General features: G+C 52.9%; 2 protein-coding genes across 5 annotated transcripts in view; one reads left to right on the top strand and one right to left on the bottom strand.

Moving 5' to 3' along the window:
* Nucleotides 1–10,554, bottom strand: part of VAV1 (vav guanine nucleotide exchange factor 1) — a 50,938-nt gene extending 40,384 nt beyond the window's left edge. The window contains exon 1 of the mRNA XM_048227161.2: nucleotides 10,249–10,554. Coding sequence (XP_048083118.1) covers nucleotides 10,249–10,452 — 204 coding nt within the window. The 5' untranslated portion in view covers nucleotides 10,453–10,554. The remainder of the gene's footprint in view (nucleotides 1–10,248) is intronic.
* A 2,542-nt stretch (nucleotides 10,555–13,096) lies between these two features.
* Nucleotides 13,097–23,533, top strand: SH2D3A (SH2 domain containing 3A). 4 transcript variants are annotated; one of them, XM_057311454.1, is made up of 11 exons: nucleotides 13,111–13,162; nucleotides 14,207–14,444; nucleotides 16,120–16,249; nucleotides 17,728–18,077; nucleotides 18,453–18,529; nucleotides 20,154–20,638; nucleotides 20,764–20,879; nucleotides 21,041–21,215; nucleotides 21,311–21,422; nucleotides 21,771–21,956; nucleotides 22,827–23,533. In XM_057311454.1, the coding sequence occupies exons 3-11, from the start codon at nucleotides 16,181–16,183 to the stop codon at nucleotides 22,985–22,987; spliced, it is 1,731 nt and encodes a 576-aa protein (XP_057167437.1). In that variant the 5' UTR covers nucleotides 13,111–13,162; nucleotides 14,207–14,444; nucleotides 16,120–16,180; the 3' UTR covers nucleotides 22,988–23,533. The 4 variants fall into 4 exon arrangements, with proteins under 4 accessions (XP_057167438.1, XP_057167437.1, XP_026337005.1 ...); XM_057311455.1 differs by lacking the exon at nucleotides 14,207–14,444 and having other exon boundaries at nucleotides 13,097–13,162; XM_026481220.4 differs by lacking the exon at nucleotides 13,111–13,162 and having other exon boundaries at nucleotides 13,251–14,444.
* The last annotated feature ends 3 nt before the right edge of the window (nucleotides 23,534–23,536 follow it).

Genomic DNA, 23,536 nt, shown 5'->3' with positions numbered 1-23,536 from the left:
CACGAGATCATCCTGGATTACTTGGGTGGGCCCTAAATTCACCAACAAGTGTCCTTACACGAGACACACAGAAGAGACCCACAGACAGACAGACACAGAAGAGACAACCTGGTGAAGACAGAGTGACACAGTCAAGAGCCAAGGAACGCCTGGAGCCACCGGAAGCTGGAAGAGGCAAGGAATGGATTCTCCCCGAGAGCCCCCCAGAAAGAGCTCGACCCTGCTCACACCTTGATTTCGGATCTCTAACCTCTGGAACCATGAGACTATATATTTCTGTTATTTTAAGCCATCCCGTTTGTGGTCCTTTGTTCGTGCAGCCACAGGAAACAAGTACACTGCCCTTCTCCCCCACAAGGCCATGAACTTAGGAGACCAGAGAATGTGTCTGCTGTGTTCTTTCCCATAACCCCGGCAATCAGCACAGCTCCCATTGCTGATAATAAAATAAATGATCATTCCAACTCACTGAAGCTCTCGATCTCTTCTTCACTGTCCCCAGACAGTAATTGTTCATGCATGACTCTTTGGACCCTCCCCAAGATCGGAAGCTTGCTCCCTCCAAAATAGAGTTTGTGGGGGTGGGGCTGGGGGAATAGGGGATTCTACCTCCTAGGGGACACTTGACAATGTCCGCAGACATTTTGTTGTCACAGCTCCAGGGGAGAGGGTGTTACTGGCATTGAGTGGGTGGAGGTCAGGGATGTCGCCAAACATCCTACGATGCACAGAGCAGCCCCCAAGACGGAGAAAGATGGGGCTCCAATTGTCAGCAGCGGGGACTGGTGAGAGGTTGTGCAGCAACTTCGTACCTGATGCCAGTATAAACAGTGATTGCCTCCTGACATCTATTCCCACTTCTTCTGCTAGCAGCCCCTCAGCGTCCCCTGGGGAGCCACCCCTCCTCCGCCCCGTCTAGCTCCTTTGGGTAGGGTCAACTCCTCTCCATCTCCATAAAGAGGTATGTGACCTCAGCCTGGCCAATCAGAACAGCATATTCTACCGACCACAACAATTGGTTGAGGAACGGACATGTGACTCCCCCCTAAACACACACACACACACACACGCACGCATACACACACACACAAGAAATCATGTCCAGTGAGGCATAGATCTGGGCTTGAGCAGCCATTTTCCACTGTACACAAAAATGTGGACATCTAAATTTGGAGCAGCTGGGCACCCCTGCCTGCCACCATGAGGGGAAAGGATGACTGAGAATGGAGAACACTGAAAAGACAGCTGAGTTAAGAGATGGGGGTGGAGGTGATCCTGAAATGGAGCCCCTGGATCCAGCTGGACCTGAAGACATTTTCAGTTATATGAGCCAATAAATATCATTTTTTACTAAGCCAGTTTCAGTTGGGTTTTCTGTCACAAGTTCTAAAACTCTTGGTAAAAATTTCTGCAGACTGAGCTCAGAATTTCCTCAAACTTCAAACTTCTCCAACTGAACATCGTTTATTTCTTCCCCAAGGGACGTGACTCCCAAGTTCATCCTAAAGCCCAGGTCTCAGAACACCATCTCTGCTATCAGAGGGGGACAGTTAATTTCTACAATGTGGTGAGACCTTTAGAAGCTCAGCTGTGCCCACCCAACACACCCTTGGGTGCTGCCACTTCCTGGAGTCATTAATGTTAACAAGGGAGACAAACAGAACTTCTGTTGGCTCCTCAAAAAGGCCCCAGCCTCCCACACTCGATCGGCATATCACCTCCTCCAAGAGGCCTACCCTGATTGCTTCTGGGGTTTCCCTCCTCTCCACTCCCACAATGCCCCGGGCTCCACCCACCCATTGGCAGACTGTGTTCCACTCTCGGTTAACTGCCTATTCCCTCATCTATTTCCACGAGCTGCATGAGGATCTGTGCACCATTCATCATGGAATTCTCCATCATCCTGCACACCGTTTAATACAAGGAAATATCCATGACGTGGGTGGTGTCATCATCATTATTATTAGCAGGATCATCATCATTTTCCCCATTTTACAGGTGAGAAAACCAAAGGCAGGAGAGGCCTAGACACTTGCCCAAAGTCACATAACTAGGAACAAGTAGAGGCGGGATTGATCTCAAGCAATCCATACTTAACCACTGCTAACCAGCCAACACTAACCAATAATAAGTAAGCACTCAACACATACCCACTAAATCAGGGATCAATTGGTAAACTCTTTCCGTAAAGAGACAGATAGCAATTTTTTTTTTTTTTGGCTTTGCAGGTCATAGTGTCCTTGTCGTGATTATTCATGTAATGAAAGCCCCACAGACAACATGTCAACAAATAAGTGTGACCATGTATCGGTTAAATTGTGTGTAAGAAACAAGGCATAAGTTATGATTTGCTGTCCTGGCATTAAAGGAAGGATGAATAAATGAATGAAGTGAATAGTTGATAAATGTTTACTGAGCACCTACTATGTGCCAGGTGCTGTTCTAGGCACCAGGGACACAGCTGTGAACGAAACAGATGAAAGCCTTGCCCTGACATTCCAGTGTGGGAAGCAGATAATAAGCAAAGAAGTAAAAACTATGTAGGTCAGAGAGCTGTGTGCTAGGGAGAAAAATAAAATAAGAAAAAGAAGAGACAGCACAGAGGGGCAGGGGGTATGGGTACAATCTTATGTGTGGAAACTGGGGAAGCTCTCTGGTAAGAAACCTGAAGGAGATAAGAGAACAATCATGCTGTATATCTGGGGGAAGAGAGATCCATGGAGAAAGGACTGATGTGCAAAGGCCCTGAGCCTGGATCAACCTGGTGGGTTCTAGGAACAGCAAGGAGGCTTGTGTGTCTGGAGTAGAGTGAGGAAAGAGAAGAGAGGAGAGAGGGGAGGGCCAGGAGGTGAGCAGAGGCCAAACGCATAGGTTCTCATGGGTCAGGGTGAGGACTTTGTCTTTTGCCCCAAAGGCAATGGGGAGCCATGGGAGGGCTGGGAGCAGGAGAGGGACAGGATTTCTCATCATCCTCTGTGGAAAATCCTAAAGGGTGACATTTCCCAGTAGTAAGCACAAAAGGAAGTCAGTGAACAGAACAGACTGGAAGAAAAGAAGGCACGATACCAAATGTTGGCCCTCCTAGACTTCTGTCCCCATCAGCCATAGTACGCATGTTGAGATGAGGTCTTCCAACCAACCCAACCCAACCCAGCCTACTTTGCTGAGATTTGATGCCACCCAGGCTCCCCAGTCCTTAGCTGAATCCCTCCCCCATGGCTTTGATTCATGCCCCCTTCATTCCTTATCTCACTACGGCTTCCTCCAAGCCAGCCCCTCCAGACCTGTCTCTCTGAAGCCAGCCAGGCATCATTCTGGAGTTCTACAGCATTCTCTTCTATGTCCACCCAACCATTTCCTGTTCTCCCTGGCTCCCAGCTAAACCATTCTCAGCCTCTCTTGTGGTTGGATGGGACCATGTGATGGAGTTCTGGCCAATGGATCAAGAATGGAGGTGACAGCACCACTTCTGGGCCTGGCGCATGAAAGCCTCCCCTGGTTTCCTTCCTCACACTCTTCTTCCCTACCTTCTGGGATAGAGAGGACTTCAAGGGCTTTAGGGAAAGTAGGGCACGGGATGGAAGGAGTCTAGGTTCCTGTAGGGACTTTGTAAAGAAGAGCCACTCCCTTAACCCCCAAGATGACCCAAACTAGATTGTGATGTGAGCAAGAAGTACACCCTGACTGCTAAAGTGTGTAGTTTGTTACAGCAGCTAACATTACACACCCTGACTTATACCACATCGTACAGCCAACTCAGACTGACTGAAATCAAATTAACAAAAAGAGTGCCTCCCAGGGGCGCCTGGGTGGCACAGCAGTTAAGCGTCTGCCTTCGGCTCAGGGCGTGATCCTGGTGTTATGGGATCGAGCCCCACATCAGGCTCCTCCGCTATGAGCCTGCTTCTTCCTCTCCCACTCCCCCTGCTTGTGTTCCCTCTCTCGCTGGCGGTCTCTATCTCTGTCAAATAAATAAATAAAATCTTTTTAAAAAATAAATAAAATAAATTTAAAAAAAAAGAGTGCCTCCCATTATTTTAGCATTGGCTAAATTTAGCTCATCAATCACACCAGTAAGGAATGTAACTTAACCTATCACATTTAACCCTCATACAACCCCTGAAATAAAGGTGCTGTCCACATCCCCATTTTATAGATGAGACAACCAGGGCTCAGATAGGTCAAGCAATGTTTTTTTTTTTTCTTCGCAGTCACAAAGGTAGTAAATACCTGACTTGAAATTCAAGCCAGCCTAATATATAAAGAGTTCCTAAAAATCAATAAGAAAGAAAGGACAGCAGTTGCAGAAGCAAAAAACAAAATAATGGGCAAATGATATGAACAAATAATTACTTCACAAAGAGAAAATAGAAATAGCTCTTAAACAAAGAAAAAGAGGTTCAACTTCACTCAGAATAAGAGAAATGTAAATTGAGCCATAATGAGCTCCATTTATCACCCATGAAGTTGGCAAGACTCCAAACACTTAACAATAGAACAGTCTGTGGCAAGGTGATGGCCAGGAAGCACTCTCATGCTTTGTTAGTGGTAATGTAATTGGAATAGCCCACATGGGAATAAGCCCATATGGAGAACAACTTGGCAATACCTGCCAAAAACACAAAGGCTCAGACACTTGGAGCCAGCAAATCCTTCTGAGAAACCCCGTGGAGATACTTGCTCATGTGTATGGCAGCAATAATAACATTCCTGTGCAGCCAGGGACTTTTCTAGGTTCTTTTTTTTTTTTTAATATTTTATTTACTTATTTGACAGAGATAGAGACAGCCAGCGAGAGAGGGAACACAAGCAGGGGGAGCGGGAGAGGAAGAAGCAGGCTTCCAGCGGAGGAGCCTGACGTGGGGCTCGATCCCAGAACGCCGGGATCATGCCCTGAGCCAAAGGCAGACGCTTAACGACTGAGCCACCCAGGTGCCCCTCTAGGTTCTTTATAGTAATTCACTATCCCTCACAACAACGCTTAAAGATAGGGATTTATTATCCCCATTTTAGAGATGAGGATACTGAGGCACAGAGAGGTTAGGTAACAAGCCCAAGGTCACACAGTGGAGAAATCAAAAAATGATTCACGGACAAGGTTAATGGCTGCAGTAAAGGTGTCATAAAAAAGCCTGGCACAATCCAAGTGTCCACTGACACAGAGGATGATAAAATAAATGGTCACCCCACTGAGCAATGGGATAGAGGCAGTTTTGGGTAACTGTCGACAGCAAGAATCCCCACACCAGGGTGTCCAGGGTTCCAATCCCCAACTCTGCTGCTTTCAAGTTAGGTACCCTGAGGAAAGTGACTTGGCACTTCTGTGCCTCAATTCCTCACGTGAAAAATAAGGATAATATACCATCTGCCACCTAGGGTGTTATGAGGATTAAACAAGTTAATGTATAGAAAATGTTTACAAGGGCGCCTGGGTGGCACAGTCAGTTAAGCAATCGACTCCTGGTTTCTGCTGAGGTCATGATCTCGGGGTCGTGAGATTGAGCCCCACATCGGGCTCGGCGCTCAATGCAGTGTCGGCTTGGGACTCTCCCTCCCTTTCTGCCCCTCCCCTCACTTGTGCTCTCTGTTGCTTTCTCTCTCTCTCTCTCTCTCTCTCTCTCTCAAATAAATAAAACTTAAAAAAGAAAAGAAAAGAAAATGTTTACAACAGGAATCTGCAAACTTTTTCTACAGAGGTCTAGATAGTTAATATCTTCAGCTCCACAGGCCAGACGGTCTCTGTGGCAACTCTTCAACTCCATGGTTGTAGCTGGAAAGCAGCCGTAGACAATACATACATGAATCAATGGACATGGCTGTGTGTCAATAAAACTTTATTTATAAAATCATGCTTGGTCCAGATTCAACTGTTGGACTGTAGTTTGCTGGCCCCTGGTTTGGATGACTGCCTGGCACATAGTTAACACAATATAAGTCATTTGTTAAATCAATGGGACTATTCAGCATACTGTGCAGACATGTTTTCTCAAAAATGAGGACAATCTCTACGTATTGATTTGGATAGAGTCCCAAGATGATTATTAAGTGAGGAAAGCAAGATATAAAGCAGTCAGTGGTATGTGCCATCTTCCGTGTTAAGGGAGGAGAGTAGGAAATAAGAACCTAAATTCCTATTTGCTTATGTTTGCATAAAGAAACTCTGGAAGCCTATATAGTCAACAAGAAAGAAAGAAAGAAAGAAAGAAAGAAAGAAAGAAGAGAAGAAGAAAGAAAGAAGAGAAAGAGAGGGAGGGAGGGAGGAAGAGAAAGAAAGAAAGAAAGAAAGAAAGAAAGAAAGAAAGAAAGAAAGAAAGGAAGGAAGAGAGAAAGAGAGAGAGGGAGGGAGGGAGGGAGGGAGGGAGGGAGGGAGGGAGGGAGGGAGGAAAAAAGAAAGAAAGAAAGAAAGAAAGAAAGAAAGAAAGAAAGAAAGAAAGAAAAGAAAGAAAGAAAGAGAAAGAAAGAGGGAGGGAGGGAGGGAGGGAGGGAGGAAGGAAGGAAGGAAGGAAGGAAGGAAGGAAGGAAGGAAGGAAGGAAGGAAGGGGAAAGAAAGTAGTTACTTACGGGAGAAGGAAGGAGCTGGGTATCCGACGGATAGGACTAGAAGTTATATTTTTCCCTGTGCACCTTTTTCTCTGCTTTTTTTGTTTAAGATTTATTTATTTGTTGGAGAGAGAGAGAGAGAGATAATGAGCAGGGTTAGGGGCAGAGGGAGCGGGAGAAGCAGATTTGCAGGCTCCCTGCAGATCAGGGAGCCCAATGTGGGGCTCAATCCCAGGACTCTGAGATCGTGACCTGAGCTGAAGGCAGAGGCTTCACTGACTGAGCCACCCAGGCGCCCCAACTTTTTATGTGTTTTAATATTTGAACCATATGAATGTATTATTCAACCAAGTAAATATTTTAAAGATTCTAGCAGCTCTCTGTGCCTGATCACAGGATTTCTCAACCTCAGCATGACTGACGTTTGGGGCAGAGAATGCTCTGCTGTGAGTGGCATTGCAGGGTAGTAAGCAGCAGCCCTGACGTCCATCCACGACATTTCAGTAGCATCTCCCAGATGTGATGAAACCAAAAACACGTCCAGACATTGCCAAATGCCCCTGGGGGGCAAAATCACGCCCGCTGAGAAATCCTAGCCCAACCTAAACTCCTGCTCGCTGTGCTACCCTTTCGCTACCCCACGTCCTTCCTAAGAAGCCTTGTTAGTGGGGGTTTACCAGGTGTCAGACACCGTGCTAAGCAGCATTGAAATACACAACAGTCCTCGAAACAAAGGTCCCATTTTCATCCACGTTTCACAGATGGGGAAACTGAGGCTCGAAGAAGGTAAGCCAGGAGGTGGTGGCATCAAGATTTGAACCCAGGTCTGGCCCCTCAGAGCCACTGCCCTCCAGCTGACCTCCTTTCTACCTCTCCCGCCCTCTCCCCTGCCTCTGCCAGTGGCCCAGGCATTCACAGGCCAGGAACCTTGACATCATCCGGGCCTCAGCGCCTGCCTCCGCCAGGTCTAATCAGCTCCCACACCCTGGTGGGTCTTTCCCACAATGACTGTCACATTCGTCCCTTCCTCTCCACTCCCTTGGCCTTAAAGTTTCATCTCTGCAACCCAGAATGTGGACTCCCAGAGAGAGGAGGTGAGCTAGGATGTCTAGTGGTCGGGGGGCCGCCTACGATATGACCCTCCCTTGGTCTCAGATCTCAGAGGCCCCATCCAGCTTGGAGACTCGCTCTGGTCTGACTGCAGCCATGAGCCACCCCAGCAGACTCTGAGGCCACCCACAAGCTCTCACCTCAGGGCCTTTGCACTGGCAGTTACCCCCTGCCAGGAGCACTACGTGCCCGGATTCACAAGGCTCATCCCCTCATTTTCCCCAGGGCTCTGCTCAAATGTCACCTTATCAGTGAGGCCTCCCGGACCACCTATTCACGAGTGCGACCCCCACACTCAGGGGCTCCCTTTCCTGCTTTGATTTCTCCAGAGCACATACCCCCTCCCCACAGGTGAAACGTTTCCTTATTTGCTCCCTGTCCTTTTCGCCCACGAGAAGGCGGGCTCCTCAGCGACAGGGACTCTATGTGGGTCTCCTTCCCGCTGTCCCAGCACCAAGAAGAGGCCTGACATGCATCGTAACTGCCTCTGAGCCCAGGTGCTCTTCCCGCCCTCTTCCCTGGACACTGAGAAGAAGCAGACGAACTGAGAAGCATCTGAATTTCGGCCCCCACACCTTCATCTATGCCTCTCCCATCAGGAGCATTCCCCCTTTCTCCCTCCACCCTTCCACATCCCAGTCCATGGCCTCAGCTTAAATCGGTGGACAGACAGGGCCCTGCAAAGCTAGAGAGGCTGTTCTGTTCTGTGGCACCTCCCTCCATCTCAGTGGAACGACCTTCTAGCTTCCCGCACACACGGAACGGGGCACAGGGCTGAGCTTTGCGGGGAGACAAGATGAGCGGAGGCAGCAAGGCACAGAGCTCCAGACGGGAGGGCTGGGGAACACCCCTGTGCAGCCTGGGGCCAGACGCAGCCGGGCGGAGGAGGCCGGAGCAGTGAGAAGGTCCTACTCACTCCTCAAAACAGGGCACAAATGTCCGCTCTCGCCTTTGCTTCAGGGCTTCAATATCTTGCCTTTGCTTCAGGGCTCCCCGCCCAGAGGTTTCTCCCTCGGTCCCAGTCGTGACCACACAGGGCTGGGGGTGTCTGTGTCCCCAGTCTGGGAGCACCTCGAGGGCCAGGCCTGGTCGGGATCCTCAGCACTGCCCAACACAAAGGAGCCTGCCTCCCTGCTGTCCCCACAGCGGCCTTCCCAGATATTAAGGCCATGCCCCCCCCCCCCCGCCCCGCCTGCGGTGCCCTTCATCAGACAGCGGCTGTAGGCAAGATGTGGGCAGGGGTGGAAGTTCATCCTCAAGTTTATCCACTTCCCCATTAACTGCTATTAAAGCTTCACTGGGGACCTTGACCGCCTGCCGGTCAGGGCCTGACAGGTCCCTTGGCTACTTCCCCATCTGCTGGAAGCCAGGAGGTAAGCAAATGTATGCAAATCTGGGATGGCCTGTGGCCAGAGGGGCTGGGCCTCTGGAGTTCCCTCATCCTATCAGGAAGCCCTGCCTGGGCTAAGGACGGTGGGCCACCCACGTCCTCCGCCCCACGGCTGGGTCCCCAGGGAATGCCCCCAGGCACCCCCATGAGCCCCCTCCCTGAGTGCTGACTTCCCCTCTCCCCATCCACACGTGGCATCTCAAAGGCCCCCCACCCATCCGCAGCTCCCAGGCACAGAGCGTTCATTCCAGAGTGGAGCCTGAGGGCCGGAGGTGAGTGTCCTCTCAGACTCCCAAGTCAGCTGAGACACCAGGAGCCCCCAGCCCCCAGCATACATCGCTTCCACCCAGCACCCAGGAGACCATAGGGACGCAGAGAAGGTGCAGCAGAGAGGGGATCCAGTCACGTTACCTCCTCCACCCCAACCGCATTCAAATAGGGATTTGAATATATTTCCTGAGTCTAGCAGGGCCCGCTCAGCACAATCCACCCTCCCTGGACTTGGGCCTTTGCAGTAATCCCTACAGAGAAAGAGCAGCTCTTCCTAGGCTCCAAAACCCCAGGACCCACTCTTGGGCTCAAGACCAAGCCTTTTCTCAATGTCTCCCTGGGATGGAGAGAGCCAGGAAGACCAGAGCCCCGGGGGCCCACAGCCCCCCACTCGCCCCACGCGCCCCAGGCCCAGGCAGGAAGCGAAGGGGAAGAAGATGTGAGGGGAAGGAAGGGGCCCAGGGCCTGGGAGGAGGAGACACATGTGGGGGAAGAAGTTGGTGGAGGCCCCTCCCCCATAGGCAGAAGGGGGGATGTCAAAGGAGGTAAAAACCTCAGGCACCCTGCTGACCACCTCGGGGGTGGGGTGGGGGTCCCAGGTATCCCTCAAGACCCCCACACAGTCCCATCCGGGGGGTTGAACCTCAGTGGAGTCAGCCTGCGGCTTGGAAGCTTTAACACCAAATGTGTCCGTTCTCAGCCTAGATGTGCACTAACTCAGAGCCTATTAACCCATCCCTGCTACCCTTGGGTGAGACACCCCCGGATCTCAGAGTTTACCACCCCTCCATCCTCCCCCCATCCCCCTGTGCCAGCCCCAGAGGCTGCAGCATATTCCCTTCCACATCACAAGCCCAGAGTTTCAGTGTATGAAGTCTCCCGGTGCCAGCCAGGGGTGCCCCCCCAACCCTTGGCACGCCAGCCAGCGGCAGGCTCACCTGGGACATCTGGGGGCGCAGGTTGACCTCACGCAGGTTGATGGCATGGGGCAGCAGGTTGTTGAGCAACTGGCACAGAAGGACGCCATCCCGGAGGGCCTGTGCCAGCTCGCACACCTGGGCCCCTTCCCAGGTCACACGGTGGCTGGGCGGCAGCACCCGGCACTGGATGAGCCAGTGGGTACACTGGCGCCACAGCTCCATGGCTGCTGCCTCCCCGGGTCAGCCCGCGCGCCCTTGCGGCCTCCACCGCCTGCCTGCCTCTGCTAGCTAGCTACCACTTCCTCTTCTCTGCCTGTAACTGTCGCCCTGAGAGGGGGTGGAGGAGGAGGAGCCGTGAGGGGGGCGGGAGCACCTGCAGCCCAGCCCCTTCTATGCAGGACCTGGCATCTCTTTCCCCCACCAGCTCAACACAGGCCTGGGCACCTGGGAGTGGGGGGCTGCTGGTGGAGTTACTGAGGCCTGCTGCCTTCCTCCATATCTAACCCATGATCAGTCCTACCTCGGCAACAGACTCAAAATCTTCTGAACCCTCTCTCCCCTGCCTCCACCCCGGTTTGGCACCCAACATCCTAGCTTGAACTAGCGTATTCTCCTCTAACCTGGTCCCCAGGCTCCCCCCTTGTCCCCACAGTCTGTCCTCCCCACTGAGGAGCACACCTGGGAGCATCTGGGCAAGTCATGATGTCCCTCCTCTTCTTATAGCCCACTGCCCTGCAGCCAACAAGGCCCTACATGACATGCCCCTGTCCCTCCTTGCCCTCACCTCTTCCACTCACCACTTTCCCTCACACACTCTGTTCCAGCCACACAGGCCTCCTCACTGTTCCTCCAAGACACCAGGCCACCCCAGAATCTTACCCCAAAATCCTGCCACAGGGCCTTTGCACATGCTGTTCCTCTGTCTTAGACAAGCAACTTCGTGGCTAGCTCCCTCACCTCCAACAGTTCTTTGCTCAATGTCACCTTTTCATGAAATCTTCCCAAATCTCTCCATTTCAAATCACAGACTTTCTTTCCCATCTCCCTACATTAAGCCCTGATCACCATCCAACAAACCTGACATTTTATTATATTTCTTTATTGTCTATTTAGAAATCTCTGTCTCATATGTTCCCAGCACCTGGCATAAATACATCCTCCGTAAGTACTTGTTGAATGAATAAATAAATGGTTGAAAGTTTTTTTTGCTCTACCTCTAACATCCCCAAATTCATGTATTTATTGCCATGGCCCTGGCCACCACCATCTCTTTCCTTACAGACTTCGATGGTGTCGTTCATTAATCCATTCGTTTAGCAAACATTTACTGTCTTCGTAGACCTTATCGCTACCTGAAATCATTTTGTCTACAAGGTCTCTCTTCCCACCTCCACCCCACCAGGCTGAGTAGACTCCCCTCCCCCCGTCCATCTCACGAGGCACGCCCCTTGGATTTTTCTTTTTTAATTATTTGATCACTAGGGGGCGCTAGTCTCCTTCAGTAGATATACCCCCTACCCTCTGACCTTCTAAAACTAGGTGGGAGGAGGTCAAGGAAAAGACACTCCCCTCAGTATTTCCTGAGCCTGGAGTCTCTTCCACATTCACGGGGGGAAAGCCGAGCCTGGAAATCACCAGCTTTGCGATCCCACAGGCACCGAAGCTTTTCATCCCCAACCATCCTGGGCGCTCATTTCCTCATCTGTGAAATGGGTCACAGTAACCTTCACCGTTTAGAATTATGGTAGGGATCAGAAATTGTGGGGCTGCACAGACGAAAGCGAGGAAGGCAGGATGGCGCTCCAGAGCTCCAGGTATGAATCCCACCTCCGCCACTCACAAGCCGGGTCAACGTAGGCAAATGGCTTAGCTGTCCCGTGCCTCAGTTTCTGCATCTAGAAAATGGGGGTGATGGAAATAGTACCTACTTCACTGAGAGGTCGTTGTAAAAATTAAATGCGTTGAAGCAGGCCAAGGAAGCAGGACAGTCCTGGCACACAGTAAGCGCTCAAAAAGTGTTAGTTGCGGCCACTGCTTTCAACGCTGTTGTTATTATTGCGAGCCCTCAATAAACGTGGCCAGACCGTCCTCCCTCTTGTTCCAGATCCACTCCCCCAACCTCCTCATGCTTGCTCTAAGCATCATGATGGAAGCCCCCCACCCACCTCCTTCCTCCCACCAAGGAAACCACCTGAATGTCTCCCCCCGCCCCATAATCCCCCAGAGTCTAGCTCATCTCCCTCGTGCTGTTACGGGGCGGGGAGGCCGTCGTGTTTTCCCGCATCTGTCTCCACAAAACCCGACACCCACTGGAGTTCCCTTCCCGGAAACCCAAGGGGACGGTCTGGAGGAAGCGCACCTCTACGTCACAGCAGCCGCCACCCCCGCGCTGCAAGAGAGCCTGTAAGGGGCCGCCGTGTCCCCGCGAGGAACTCGGGGGCGGGGTGGAGAGAGACACCCTTCCCCACATCCCAAGGGGTCGGGGTACTTAGGACCAGCCTGCGGGGTATGGAGAACCTGAGCTCTAAGGGGCGGGACTAAGAGAGGGGCCCGGGCGTGTGGGCGTGGCCATCCGATGGGGGCGAGACGACGTTCTAGGCTGCAGGGTGGGGGGGTGCCCTGGAAGGGACGGACGGAGTTCCCAAGAGGGTGTGGTTTATGGGAGGGAGGTTCTCCAAAGGGGGCGTGGTTCGCGCCGAGAACGGCAGTAAGGGGGTGGAGCGGGGACGAGAGGGCGGGGTGAGAGCCTGGGAGGCCACCTTCGGAGGCGGAGTCCTCGGGGGTGGGGCCAGGTGAATTGGCTCGGTAACCTACCCGGCGCGGCCGGAGAAGGTGGGGCCGACTGGGGCGGGGAGGGAGGGGCCCGGAGCTGCAGAGCCTCCGGCTTCGGCCAGGCTCCAGCCTCTCACTAGCTCCGCAGGTCCCGGCCCAGGTGAGTGAGGGGCCCCAGGCACATCCGGGGTCTGGGGTTATTGGGGTGGGGGGAGTCCTCTCTTTTCCAGGTGGGGCCACCCGCCCGCAGGAAGAATCTGGGTGTCGGTCCACGAGCAGCAGCGGACGTGGAAGGGTCGCCGAGTGCCTGATTGGGTCGCTGTGCGTCACGCGTGTCCGTGTACCTGGGCGTACCTGGGAGTGCACCTCTAAGCGTGTTTCCTGTGCAACACGAAAAGCCTCCCTGCTTCCACTTTGCCTGAGCAATCTTTTTAAACCACAAACCAGATCGTGCCCCTCCCTCATTTAAAACCTTTCCGTAACCCCCACTGCATCCCACTAAGATGAGAATTTGGGGTCCACCAGAAGGGTCTCCCCCTGCCGACCTCGCTGCTCTTCACTTAGCTCCTTGCTCAGTGCCTTCTGGCTACAATGGCTTCCTTGATGCTGTAAAATGGAAAGAGTAAGCTCTGTCTCACCCCCAGGCCTTTGCACTTGCTGTCCACCGCCCCCCCCCCTCCATCTGGAGTTGCTCTTTCTCCGAAACTTTGCGTGACTGTCTCCTTCCCTTTATTGAGGGCTTAGCTCCAGTGTCACCTGGTGGGAGAGACCTTTCTGACTGTTATCTACAGTAGCTGCCTCCTCCAGTCTTCTTTATCACACATTCCTCTTTTAACATCTTCGGTGATCACTCCTAGACATTATCTTCTTCATTCGTTGTGTGCTGTTTATTCCGTGTCTTGCCCACCGGATAGCACAGGGCAGAGCCTTGATCTCATTCATCACTCGGTCTCCGGGGTCTAGAACAGGTCCTGGAACATAGTAAGCGCTCAACCAATCAGTGTTTGCTCAATGTCAAGTTTGAGTACACGTGTCTAACTGTGTCCATGTGTCTGTATGTAGGCGGCTGCCCTTCTGCACATGTGTGCACATAGGTGTGGTCTCTAGGGCATGAATAACCCCTTTCTTTTCTCCATGCTGGCCCCTACCCTGCCCTCTTCCTGATTCTGCTTCCTTCCTCTCTCCCCTGCCCAAAAATATCCAGAAAGCATTCCAAAGGATGAAGGGCAGGAGGGTGATTTAGTTGGGCTGTGTCTGACCTGTGCCCACTCTGAGCTCTCCACCAAACTAACCAGAGCCCTGTCAGCGACCCACCTGCATGCCCACTAAAGAGGGCACGAGACAGAGGAAGCTGACGTTGGGGGACTCAAGACAGAGGCTGGCCTGGCCCAGCTGACAAACAGGAAGTACAGAGGCATCCAGGAGACACACCTGGTGTTCAGGTATGCAGCACCTGGAGCCAGGTCCCTGCCCCGCTCCCTGCCCCTACAGCCACCTGGGGCGGGCCTGGGAACTTCTTGCCCATTTCTGGCCCTCAAGGCCCTGCTGACTCAGAATGAGAGAATCCTGGTGCTATTTCGCTGCACACCCCAGCAGGCCCAGAACACCTTAGGGGTGGAGGAAGTGAGAAGTAGACCCCCTGCTTCCTTCCCATCTAGGGCAGGTTTTCTCCACCAGACACTTGAGACACGCAGGGCCTGAGGCCTGCACAGTATCAAGGGAGTGCCAAAATGTCAGAGACCTACATTTGACCATAATAATAGCAAAGTGTATCGGCTCCAAAATTTAAGAATTTTCAAATGCCAAGTTGCTGTTTGCTGATGTTTCTGCAAAGTGTGACTTTTTAATGTCCTTAAAAATGGTATTGCATTGGAGGGACACTTGGCTGGCTCAGTTGGTAGAGCACCCTTGATCTCAGGGTCGTGAGTTCGAGCTCCATGTTGGACACAAAGTTTACTTAAAAAATATAATAATAAATAATAAAATGTTTTAAAATGGTGTTACATTGGAAAGCCATGTATGGGTTAGATTTTCTTACAACTTAAGAATTCTTGAGTGTGCACACAGACTGCTTAGAAGCTAGAGATTAGTAAAATAAATTTGCTCTGGCCTGGAATGTTCTTTACCCACCTGGCTCACACCCTCAAAATCCTCCCAGTTGTTACTGATTGACACCTTCCCCGGCCACCCTATGGAAAATCTTTTTTTTTTTTTTTTACGTTTTTTTTTTTTTAAATTATTTATTTATTTATTCGACAGAGATAGAGACAGCCAGCGAGAGAGGGAACACAAGAGGGGGAGTGAGAGAGGAAGAAGCAGGCTCATAGCGGAGGAGCCTGATGTGGGGCTCGATCCCATAGCGCTGGGATCACGCCCTGAGCCGAAGGCAGACGCCTAACCGCTGCGCCACCCAGGCGCCCCCCCCTATGGAAAATCTTCTCTCCACCACTTGAATCTTCATATCCCATCCCTGGCTTTATTTTTCCAGTTAACTCTGATTTATCTACTCCTTCATCTGCTCATTTATCTTCTTAATTGCTGTCTGCCCCGCTAGCACAGCAGCTCCCCAGGGGCAGGGATGCCCCTGTTTTGTTCAGTGCTGGGCCTCTAGTGCCCAGTAGCACCTGGCACATGGTGGGTGCCCCCTAAATATTCGTTTGAGTGAATTAGTTAATGAAATGTCTCTAAAATGTAGCATCATGTCCTGTGCATAAAAACTGCATTACATTTGAAAGCAATGCCTAGGTTTTCTCCCTTTGCAGAAAACCCAGTGAATGCATGAATGTTTCCATGAGATCACAACCAATTCTAAATTAAAGTTAATCATAGCCCAATTTTATATGATGTGTATAGATGAATCTAGCATATATATATATAAACAAAATCTGATGTATATATATTTTTGTCTATGAGTGACTTGTTTAATTTAGAATATGTTTATATGTTATATGTTTAGTATATGTTTATATGTTAGACTATGTCGAGAGAGAGAGAGAGTTGCATTTTAAGGTTTGATAGGATGTGGGTTGCCGTCTCCAAAACTAAGAGGAACGTGGAAGGGCTGACCCAGCCACTCAGGAAGCTTAAGAGGCGGGAATAATTATTCCCATTTTACAGATGTGGGAGACTGAGGACTCTTGAAAGTACAGCCCCTGCACCGTCTGCCCCCAAGAGCTCCATGCAGGTGCCACAGGATGGAGAGGACTTTGCCAACCAGCCCTGGTACCACGGCCCCCTCTCCCGTCAGGTATCTCTCCTTCCTGCAGGGCCTCAGAACCATCTGATGGGGAGCCTCTCCCACCCTTGACCTGCTGGGGACTTCTGGGGATTGCTGGGGTCCTGGGTGAGGGACTCATGGTCAAGGTCTATTGGAAGGGGTGGCTGAGGGTCTGGGGACTGTCTTGAAGGTTGGTTGGTATCGTGGCATGCCGCCCAACCCAACTCCTTGGCTTTGCTTGTCTCTCCATCTGGATCCCGGGCACCTGTGGCCACCAGGGCCCCATCTCCCTCTTTTATCACCTTCAGTGATTACTCTTAGACATTATCTATCTTCTTCATTCAAGTGCATTTGTTGTGTGTCTTGCCCACCAGACAGTGTAGGGCAGAGCCTTGGGCTCATTCATCACTGTGTCTCCAGGGTCTAGAACAGGCCCTGGCACACAGTAAGTGCTCAGTCAGTGTTGAGCACTCTTGGCATCTCTCTCTCAACCCAAATCTCCCCACCCTCATCTCCAACTCATTTGTCACCCTCAGGAGTCCTGGGACCTTGGGCATCCAATCAAATTGTGAGAGACAGTATTGCTTAGTGGTTAAAATCCCAGCCCTACAACTTACGTTCTGTGTGACCTTGGGCAAGGTATTTGACCTATCTGGGCCTCAGTTTCTCCATATGTAAAATGGGGGTGATGGTATCTATCACTTAACCTTGGTAAAGGGTTAAATGAGTTCATATGTTTTATACCCGCGGCAGTGCCTGGCATGTAGGAAAGGCTACATGTGTGTCCACCATATGCATTGTTCAGTCCCCAGCCACCATCACCAGCTCCACTTTGCTTCCCTGTGGTGTTGCTGCCCCCAGCCCCTGTTTTAACACTAGCCCCCACAGCTGGCATAAGACTGCCTGAACATTTTTATAAAGGAGGATTCCAGGCCACAATCAGTTTGGAAGGCTCCAATGGTGGCACTTTTTGAAGCCATATTTGTGTGCCAAGCCTCGTGCATTTACTCAGGTTGGAAGTTGCATCAGTCCGTGTCAGCTAGTAGCTGCAACAAACATCCCCAAGATGTCCCTGGCTAAACACCACAGATATTTATGGGCTTGTTCCTTTACAGTACAAGCTGGTTGAGGAGTGCGGAACATGGAGCTCCAGAAGTCAGTCAGGACCCAAGCTCTTCTGTCTTGTGGCTCTGCCTTCCACCAGGGCTCTGGGGACAGAACCTGTAGGATTGTGCAGGAGGGTTTTGTAAGCCAGGTCTGGACATTCCCAGCAGTGCTTCTACCCTCATCCTATTGGCCAGATTGTGTCAGATGATGACTAACTGCAAGGGAGCCTGGGAAATGTACTCCAGAGGTGTGCCCATGAGAAACCCGGAAATGGTTTGGTACAAAACCACTTGGTCTCTGGGGTGGCTTTTCTTGGGTGGGGGGATGGGGGTGAGAAATCACCAGGAATTGCTGATCTAGGCTCATGGATAAGCCCCCTGCCCCCTGTCCTCCATCCCCAGAAGGCTGAGGCCCTCCTGCAGCAAGATGGGGACTTCTTGGTTCGAGCCTCCAGGTCCCGGGGGGGCCACCCAGTGATCTCCTGCCGCTGGCAGGGCTCAGCCCTACACTTCGAGGTGCTCCGTGTGGCCCTGCGTCCCCGGCCAGGCCGGCCCACAGCCCTCTTTCAGCTGGAGGATGAACGTTTCCCAAGCCTGCCCTCCCTGGTTAGCAGCTATGTGACCAGGCAGCGTCCACTGTCCCAGGCCACAGGGGCTGTGGCCTCCAGGCCCGTGATACGGCAAGGACCCGTTCGACGCAGCTTTAGTGAGGACACCCTCCTAGAGAGCCCAGCTTGGATAGAGTTGCCCAGGTAATCACAGGCTCTCTACCTCTCCGATGACACCTGGTACGCCTGGAGTTTCTCCACGTGCGCACTACCTGCTGCTGACATTCGGGCCTGGATTGATTGTGGGGGGCTGTGCTGTGCATCTTAGGATGTCAAACAGCACCCTTGGCCTCTATCTACTAAGTGCCTGTAGAATCGTCTCCACCCCACCCCCCAGCCGTCACAACCAAAAGATGTCTCCTGATACTGTCAGGCGTCCCCTGGGGGTAGAGCACTTGGTTGGGGTCCTGGGTTGGGGTCCACTGGTCCTGAGTGACTAGATATAAGGTTTTCTGGGCATTGGTGGGGGCTGCCCTGCTCAGGGTGGGACTACACATCTCCCTCATCTCCGTCCCCCAGGGCTAGGAAGCGGAGTGACAGTCAGCCCGCAGGTTTGGAGCACATGGGGCGGTCAAGAGAAGACCACTCGGGACCAGGTAAGGTTCTACCAGGACAGCACGTGGCTCGGAGACTACTCTGCCACTCACTGGCCGATTGATATTGCACAGGTGACTTGACCTCTTGGAAACCGGGGACAATAAGACTTTCAAAATTGTCATGGTGATTAAGAAATCCACAGGCACTTTGTAGGGGCTCAAAAATGGGGGAGTTTATGATTACTCCCAGAAGCTCTATGTGTCTGACCGGGGCTGACTTGCTCATAACTCCGGCCACGCCCCTTCCGCACTCCAGCCACAGTCTTGTTTCTGCCTCAGGGTCTTTGCACTTGCTGTTCTGGCCATGGGAAAGCCCATTCCCCTAATCTTTTCCTGACTGGCTCCTTCTCATTTAACTTGAGTTCCTCAAAGTAGCTGACCCTGGCCATCCTACCTAAAAGAGGGTTTTCCTTGTGCCCTGTCTGCCCCGTCTGCCCTGCCTCCCCTCCCGCCATTCATCATGAATCCTCACTGCCAGCCACTGTTCTAAGTGCTGAGATGTATCACTAACAGAAAGACAAAGATCTCTGCCCAGGTGGTGCCAACATCCTACTGGCGGAAGATGGACATTGACAATAAAAAATAAGTCCGCTTTGGGGTAAAATCTAAAAGTAGAACAGAGGGCAATTGGGAATAGGGGTTGGGAGTATAACCATTTTAAGTAGTAGTCAGGACAGGCCGCATGGAGAAAGATTTGAGAGGTGAAGGAGGAAATGATGTGAATATCTGGGGGGTGAGAGTGGCCCAGGCAGAAGGAACAGCCAGTGCAAAGGTCCTGGGGCCAAAACAAGAACTTGAACTATTCGTTCAACCAAAAGGACATAAGTGGAGCTGAACCATCCGGGGCTCAGGTTTGGGGACTTTTTTGGCTACTGTGAGGACTTTGGCCTTTACTCAGAGAGAGCTAGAACCATAGGAAGGTTTTAAGTCCCTATAAGAGGGTCTATTTATATGCTCAGTAAATACAGCATCTCCCAAAAGTCTGGGTGCAGCTTTAAGTTCTAATAACCTCGGAAGCAAACATGCCACAAACTTAATGAAAGACATCATTTGAAAGTTTGATAAATGCAGTTTCTTTGACACTTTTGTAGTTTTGTGAATTTTGCATTATTTTTTTCTATTTAATTTTGTACGTCAGTGCTTACCATCTTCAATCAGAGGGGCAAAAACAAAAAATTCAAATTTAAACTGTAGTATTCAGAATTCATACATAAGTGTCAAAGAAAGTTCTTTTTTTTTTTTTTAAAAGATTTTATTTATTTATTCGACAGAGATAGAGACAGCCAGGGAGAGAGGGAACACAAGCAGGGGGAGTGGGAGAGGAAGAAGCAGGCTCATAGTGGAAGAGCCTGATGTGGGGCTCGATCCCATAACGCCGGGATCACGCCCTGAGCTGAAGGCAGATGCTTAACCGCTGTGCCACCCAGGCGCCCCAAGAAAGTTCATTTTCAAACCATTGATAAGTGTGTAGCATTTCTATCAATGAAGTTTTAAGTTCAAAGCCACACCAAGATACCCAGTTATTGACTAGATGAACCAGGAGGATGGTAGCCCATGAAGCCCCCCGCCCCATCCAGCTATCTTCTCTGTGTACCCCCTTCACTCCCTCTTGTTTGACCCCTAGGAGCCTCGGCTGTGCCCACATGTGCCCTCCCTCGGATGGGTAGTGACCCCGTGTTGATGAAGACCCCAGCTCCTCTGGGGTCTGTCATCGACAGCCTCAGGGCCTCCGATGGGCAGCTTCATGCCAAGGCACCGACCAAACCACCTCGAACACCCTCACTGGTGCTGCATGATGCATCTGGACGCCCCCCAACGTACTGTGAGCTGGTGCCCCGAGTGCCCGGTGCCCAAGGAACCCCCCCTGGCTACAGCAGCCCAGAGACAGAGGCCCCGTGGTGGGAAGCCAACGAGGAAGAGGAGGAAGAGAACAGAAGTTTTGTAAGACCAAAGGCCGAGGTCTCTTTTTGGCCCCCTAACAACCCCTTCTGCCTGCTGGGTCCCCAGAATCGGCCCCTCGAACCCAAAGTCCTGAGTACTCTCCGTGACCTATTCCTGGAGCACCATCCTGGGAGCACAGCCCTGCACCTATTATTGGTGGATTGCCAGGTGGGTCAACTACCTGGTCAACTACCTCCCCAGATAGGGGATGAAGCCAGGCCAAGGCCCAACAGCACCTCACATCCATATACTCGTTCTGCTCAATTGACCTCCCCACTAACTGCCCTTCTCAGGCTACAGGCCTCCTAGGAGTGACCAAGGCTCAGCGGGGTGCCATGGGGGTCGCCTCTGGCCTGGAGCTGCTCACACTTCCCCATGGGCATCGCTTGAGGTTGGAACTTCTGGAGAGGTGAGCCAGCCACCTGGAATCCCCAGGATCTTCAAACCTCCCCCATTCAGGGACCCCCAGGGAGGAGGTGAGAGGGGCAAAGCTACCCCCCCCCCCACGCCCCTCACCTCCGAGTTACAAACCTCCCACTGCCCCCAGACCCTTGCTCTTGGCCTCCACAGACACGAGGCGCTGGCGCTGGCGGGAGCGCTGGCCGTGCTGGGCTGCGCGGGGCCGCTGGAGGAGCGCGCAGCCACATTGAGGGGCCTGGTGGAGCTGGCACTGGCGCTGCGGCCGGGGGCGGCAGGGGACCTGCCTGGACTGGCCGCGGTCATGGGCGCCCTGCTCATGCCCCAGGTACGTGGGGAGCAGAAATGAGGAGGAAGCCTGAGTGCAGGTGATGGGCAAGGGGGAAGAGGGAAGAGGAAGCACGTTCAGGGCTCCTCCCCCAGGTGTCCCGGCTGGAACGCACGTGGCGCCAGCTCCGAAGGAGCCACACAGAGGCTGCGCTAGCCTTCGAGCAGGAGCTGAAGCCGCTGATGCGGGCACTGGATGAGGGCGCGGGTGAGTGGCATCACTGGGCGCTCCACACCAACTCTAACCAGATCCTAATCCAGCCCCAGGCCCGGCATGTCCGTCCGTTCACCATAGGCTCCACCCTCTTCGCTCTAGGCCCCGCCCTTCGCGTCCGGCTCTGTCCCGGGACCCAAACCCTTGGCCCCGCCCCTGTTTCTGTGCTAGGCTCCGCCCCCGCCCTGGGCCTCGCCCCTGACCCAGTCCAGCTCTGTGCTAGGCTGCAACCAGCGTTTCTGGGCTTCTACTCCTAGGGTCCGCCTCGACCCGGTCTCCAGCCTTCTTCACACTAGACCCCCCTTCTGCCCCAAGCCTAGCTGAGAGCCCTTCCCCGCACAGGACCCTGCGAGCCGGGCGAGGTGGCGCTGCCGCACGTGGTGCCCGCGGTGCGCCTGCTGGAGGGTGAGGAACTCCCGGGGCCGCTGGACGAGAGCTGCGAGCGTCTGCTGCGCACCCTGCACCGGGCGCGTCAGATGGCCCGAGACGCGCCCAAGTTCCGTGAGGCGGCGACCCGGCGCCTACGAGGTGAGTGCTCGCTCTGCTTCCGGCTGCCAGACGGTCCCGACTTCCCGAGCACCCCGCGTGTTCTAACCGGGTACCCAAAAACCCACCAGGCCAGGGACCGGAGCCTCCCGCCACGCCTCCCAGAGTCCCACCCAAAGTGGGACGGCCCGGCCCCCGGGGAGTTCTCACCCCAAGTCCGAGTCGGAGCCAACAGTGTTGACAGGAATAGTGCTCTCCTCCCCCAAAAGGGTTGGCCCCCGGCCCCAGAGCCACGTCCACAGAGTCGCACTCCCCGCCCCCATCCCCCCAACCCCCGCTCCCACCTGAACCGGCCCTGCTCCCAGAGGATCTCGATCCCTCCAACAATGCCTAGCTCTCTCCAAAATGAGTCAGTCCTTCACCTGGTAGAACAGCGCCCCCGTTGCGTTCAGAGCCAAACCTTCCTCCCCTCCTGGGACAGCCCAGCCTCCAGAATCCCCGACCTGATTTATTCCGCTTTCGCTGGTGACCTAAGCACTCCTCTCTCTCCAACATGGCTCATCCTCCCCCAAAATGTGTCGCACTGGGCGGCCCAGACTCCAAATCTTGCCCCCCAAGTGACTCCATCCCCAGGCACAGCCCCTAAGGGGTTCCCCCAGCATCACGCACTGGAACAAACTGCCCCCATGCACCCTGGCACAGCATGCTTCCACCGAGCTCCTTAGCCACCCCACCCCCAGTCCTGCGGAGACCCAGAGAGCCCCCTCCGGGTCTCTCAGGGATGCAGAGCTTCTGGGCAGAGTCCCTCCACAGTCCCTGCTGGGACAAAGTTCTGCGCGGAGAAGGCAGGTGCAGGGTGGGGCGAGGCAGGAGCCTGGGCCCCGCCCCCAACCCGCCTGGCCCCGCCCCCAGGATTCCGGCCGAACCCGCAGCTGAGGGAGGCCCTGACCACAGGCTTCGTGCAGAGGCTCCTCTGGGGAAGCCGAGGTGTGGGGGCACCACAAGCCGCACGTCTTGAGAAGTTCCAGCGCGTCCTCAGTGTCCTTTCGCAGCACCTGGAGCCTGATGTTTGAAAGCACAGACCCCCTTCTTCACACTGGGACACCCAGGCTTTGGGAAACCCTGGCGGACACCAAGAAGCTGCCCCAAGCTGTTCACATAGCCAAACGCAGTGGGAACCCCGATTCTGCCTCACAGATTGGGCAGGGGAGATTTGCAAAAACCCATACTGCTCCCTAAAAATATACATGAATCCTAGGGTGAGGAACAGCCTCCTCCCCCACACTAGAAAATCCCCATGTCTGGAGGCCCTATCCCACCTTCCACTCCCACCCGCATATCTTACAAATGGAGACCATGAGGCTTTTAATGGTAAAAGAATTTGCAGGTCTCTTACCCAGAAGCCAGAGGTCGGATGCTTTTTAAGAGCTGTGTGACTTCTAGCAAATGACTCAACCTCTCTGTGCCTGCCTTCAACGTAAAAGCGAGGCTGTGTACTTTCTAAGGGTTATCATGAGGGATTAAAGCTCAGTGTTCAAATATCATGGATGGAGAATGCCTGGTACACAGTAGGTGCTCAACACTACCTTTTCTCAGTAAAGCCGTAGTAAACACAGAAAGGA

The sequence above is a fragment of the Ursus arctos genome, unplaced genomic scaffold, assembly GCF_023065955.2.
Source record: "Ursus arctos isolate Adak ecotype North America unplaced genomic scaffold, UrsArc2.0 scaffold_14, whole genome shotgun sequence".
NCBI classification, from domain to species: Eukaryota; Metazoa; Chordata; class Mammalia; order Carnivora; family Ursidae; genus Ursus; species Ursus arctos.
Note: the sequence above shows the minus strand (reverse complement) of the source record. Positions and strands in the feature narration are given on the sequence as shown.

What these genes read in the sequence shown, in the direction of transcription:
- SH2D3A (XM_057311455.1), top strand. Translation starts at nt 16,181, where the DNA reads ATGCAGGTGCCACAGGATGGAGAGGACTTTGCCAACCAGCCCTGGTAC. An exon ending in GGCACTGGATGAGGGCGCGG is followed by an intron (nt 21,423 to 21,770) that starts GTGAGTGGCATC and finishes TTCCCCGCACAG; the next exon opens with GACCCTGCGAGCCGGGCGAG. An exon ending in GGCGACCCGGCGCCTACGAG is followed by an intron (nt 21,957 to 22,826) that starts GTGAGTGCTCGC and finishes CCCCGCCCCCAG; the next exon opens with GATTCCGGCCGAACCCGCAG.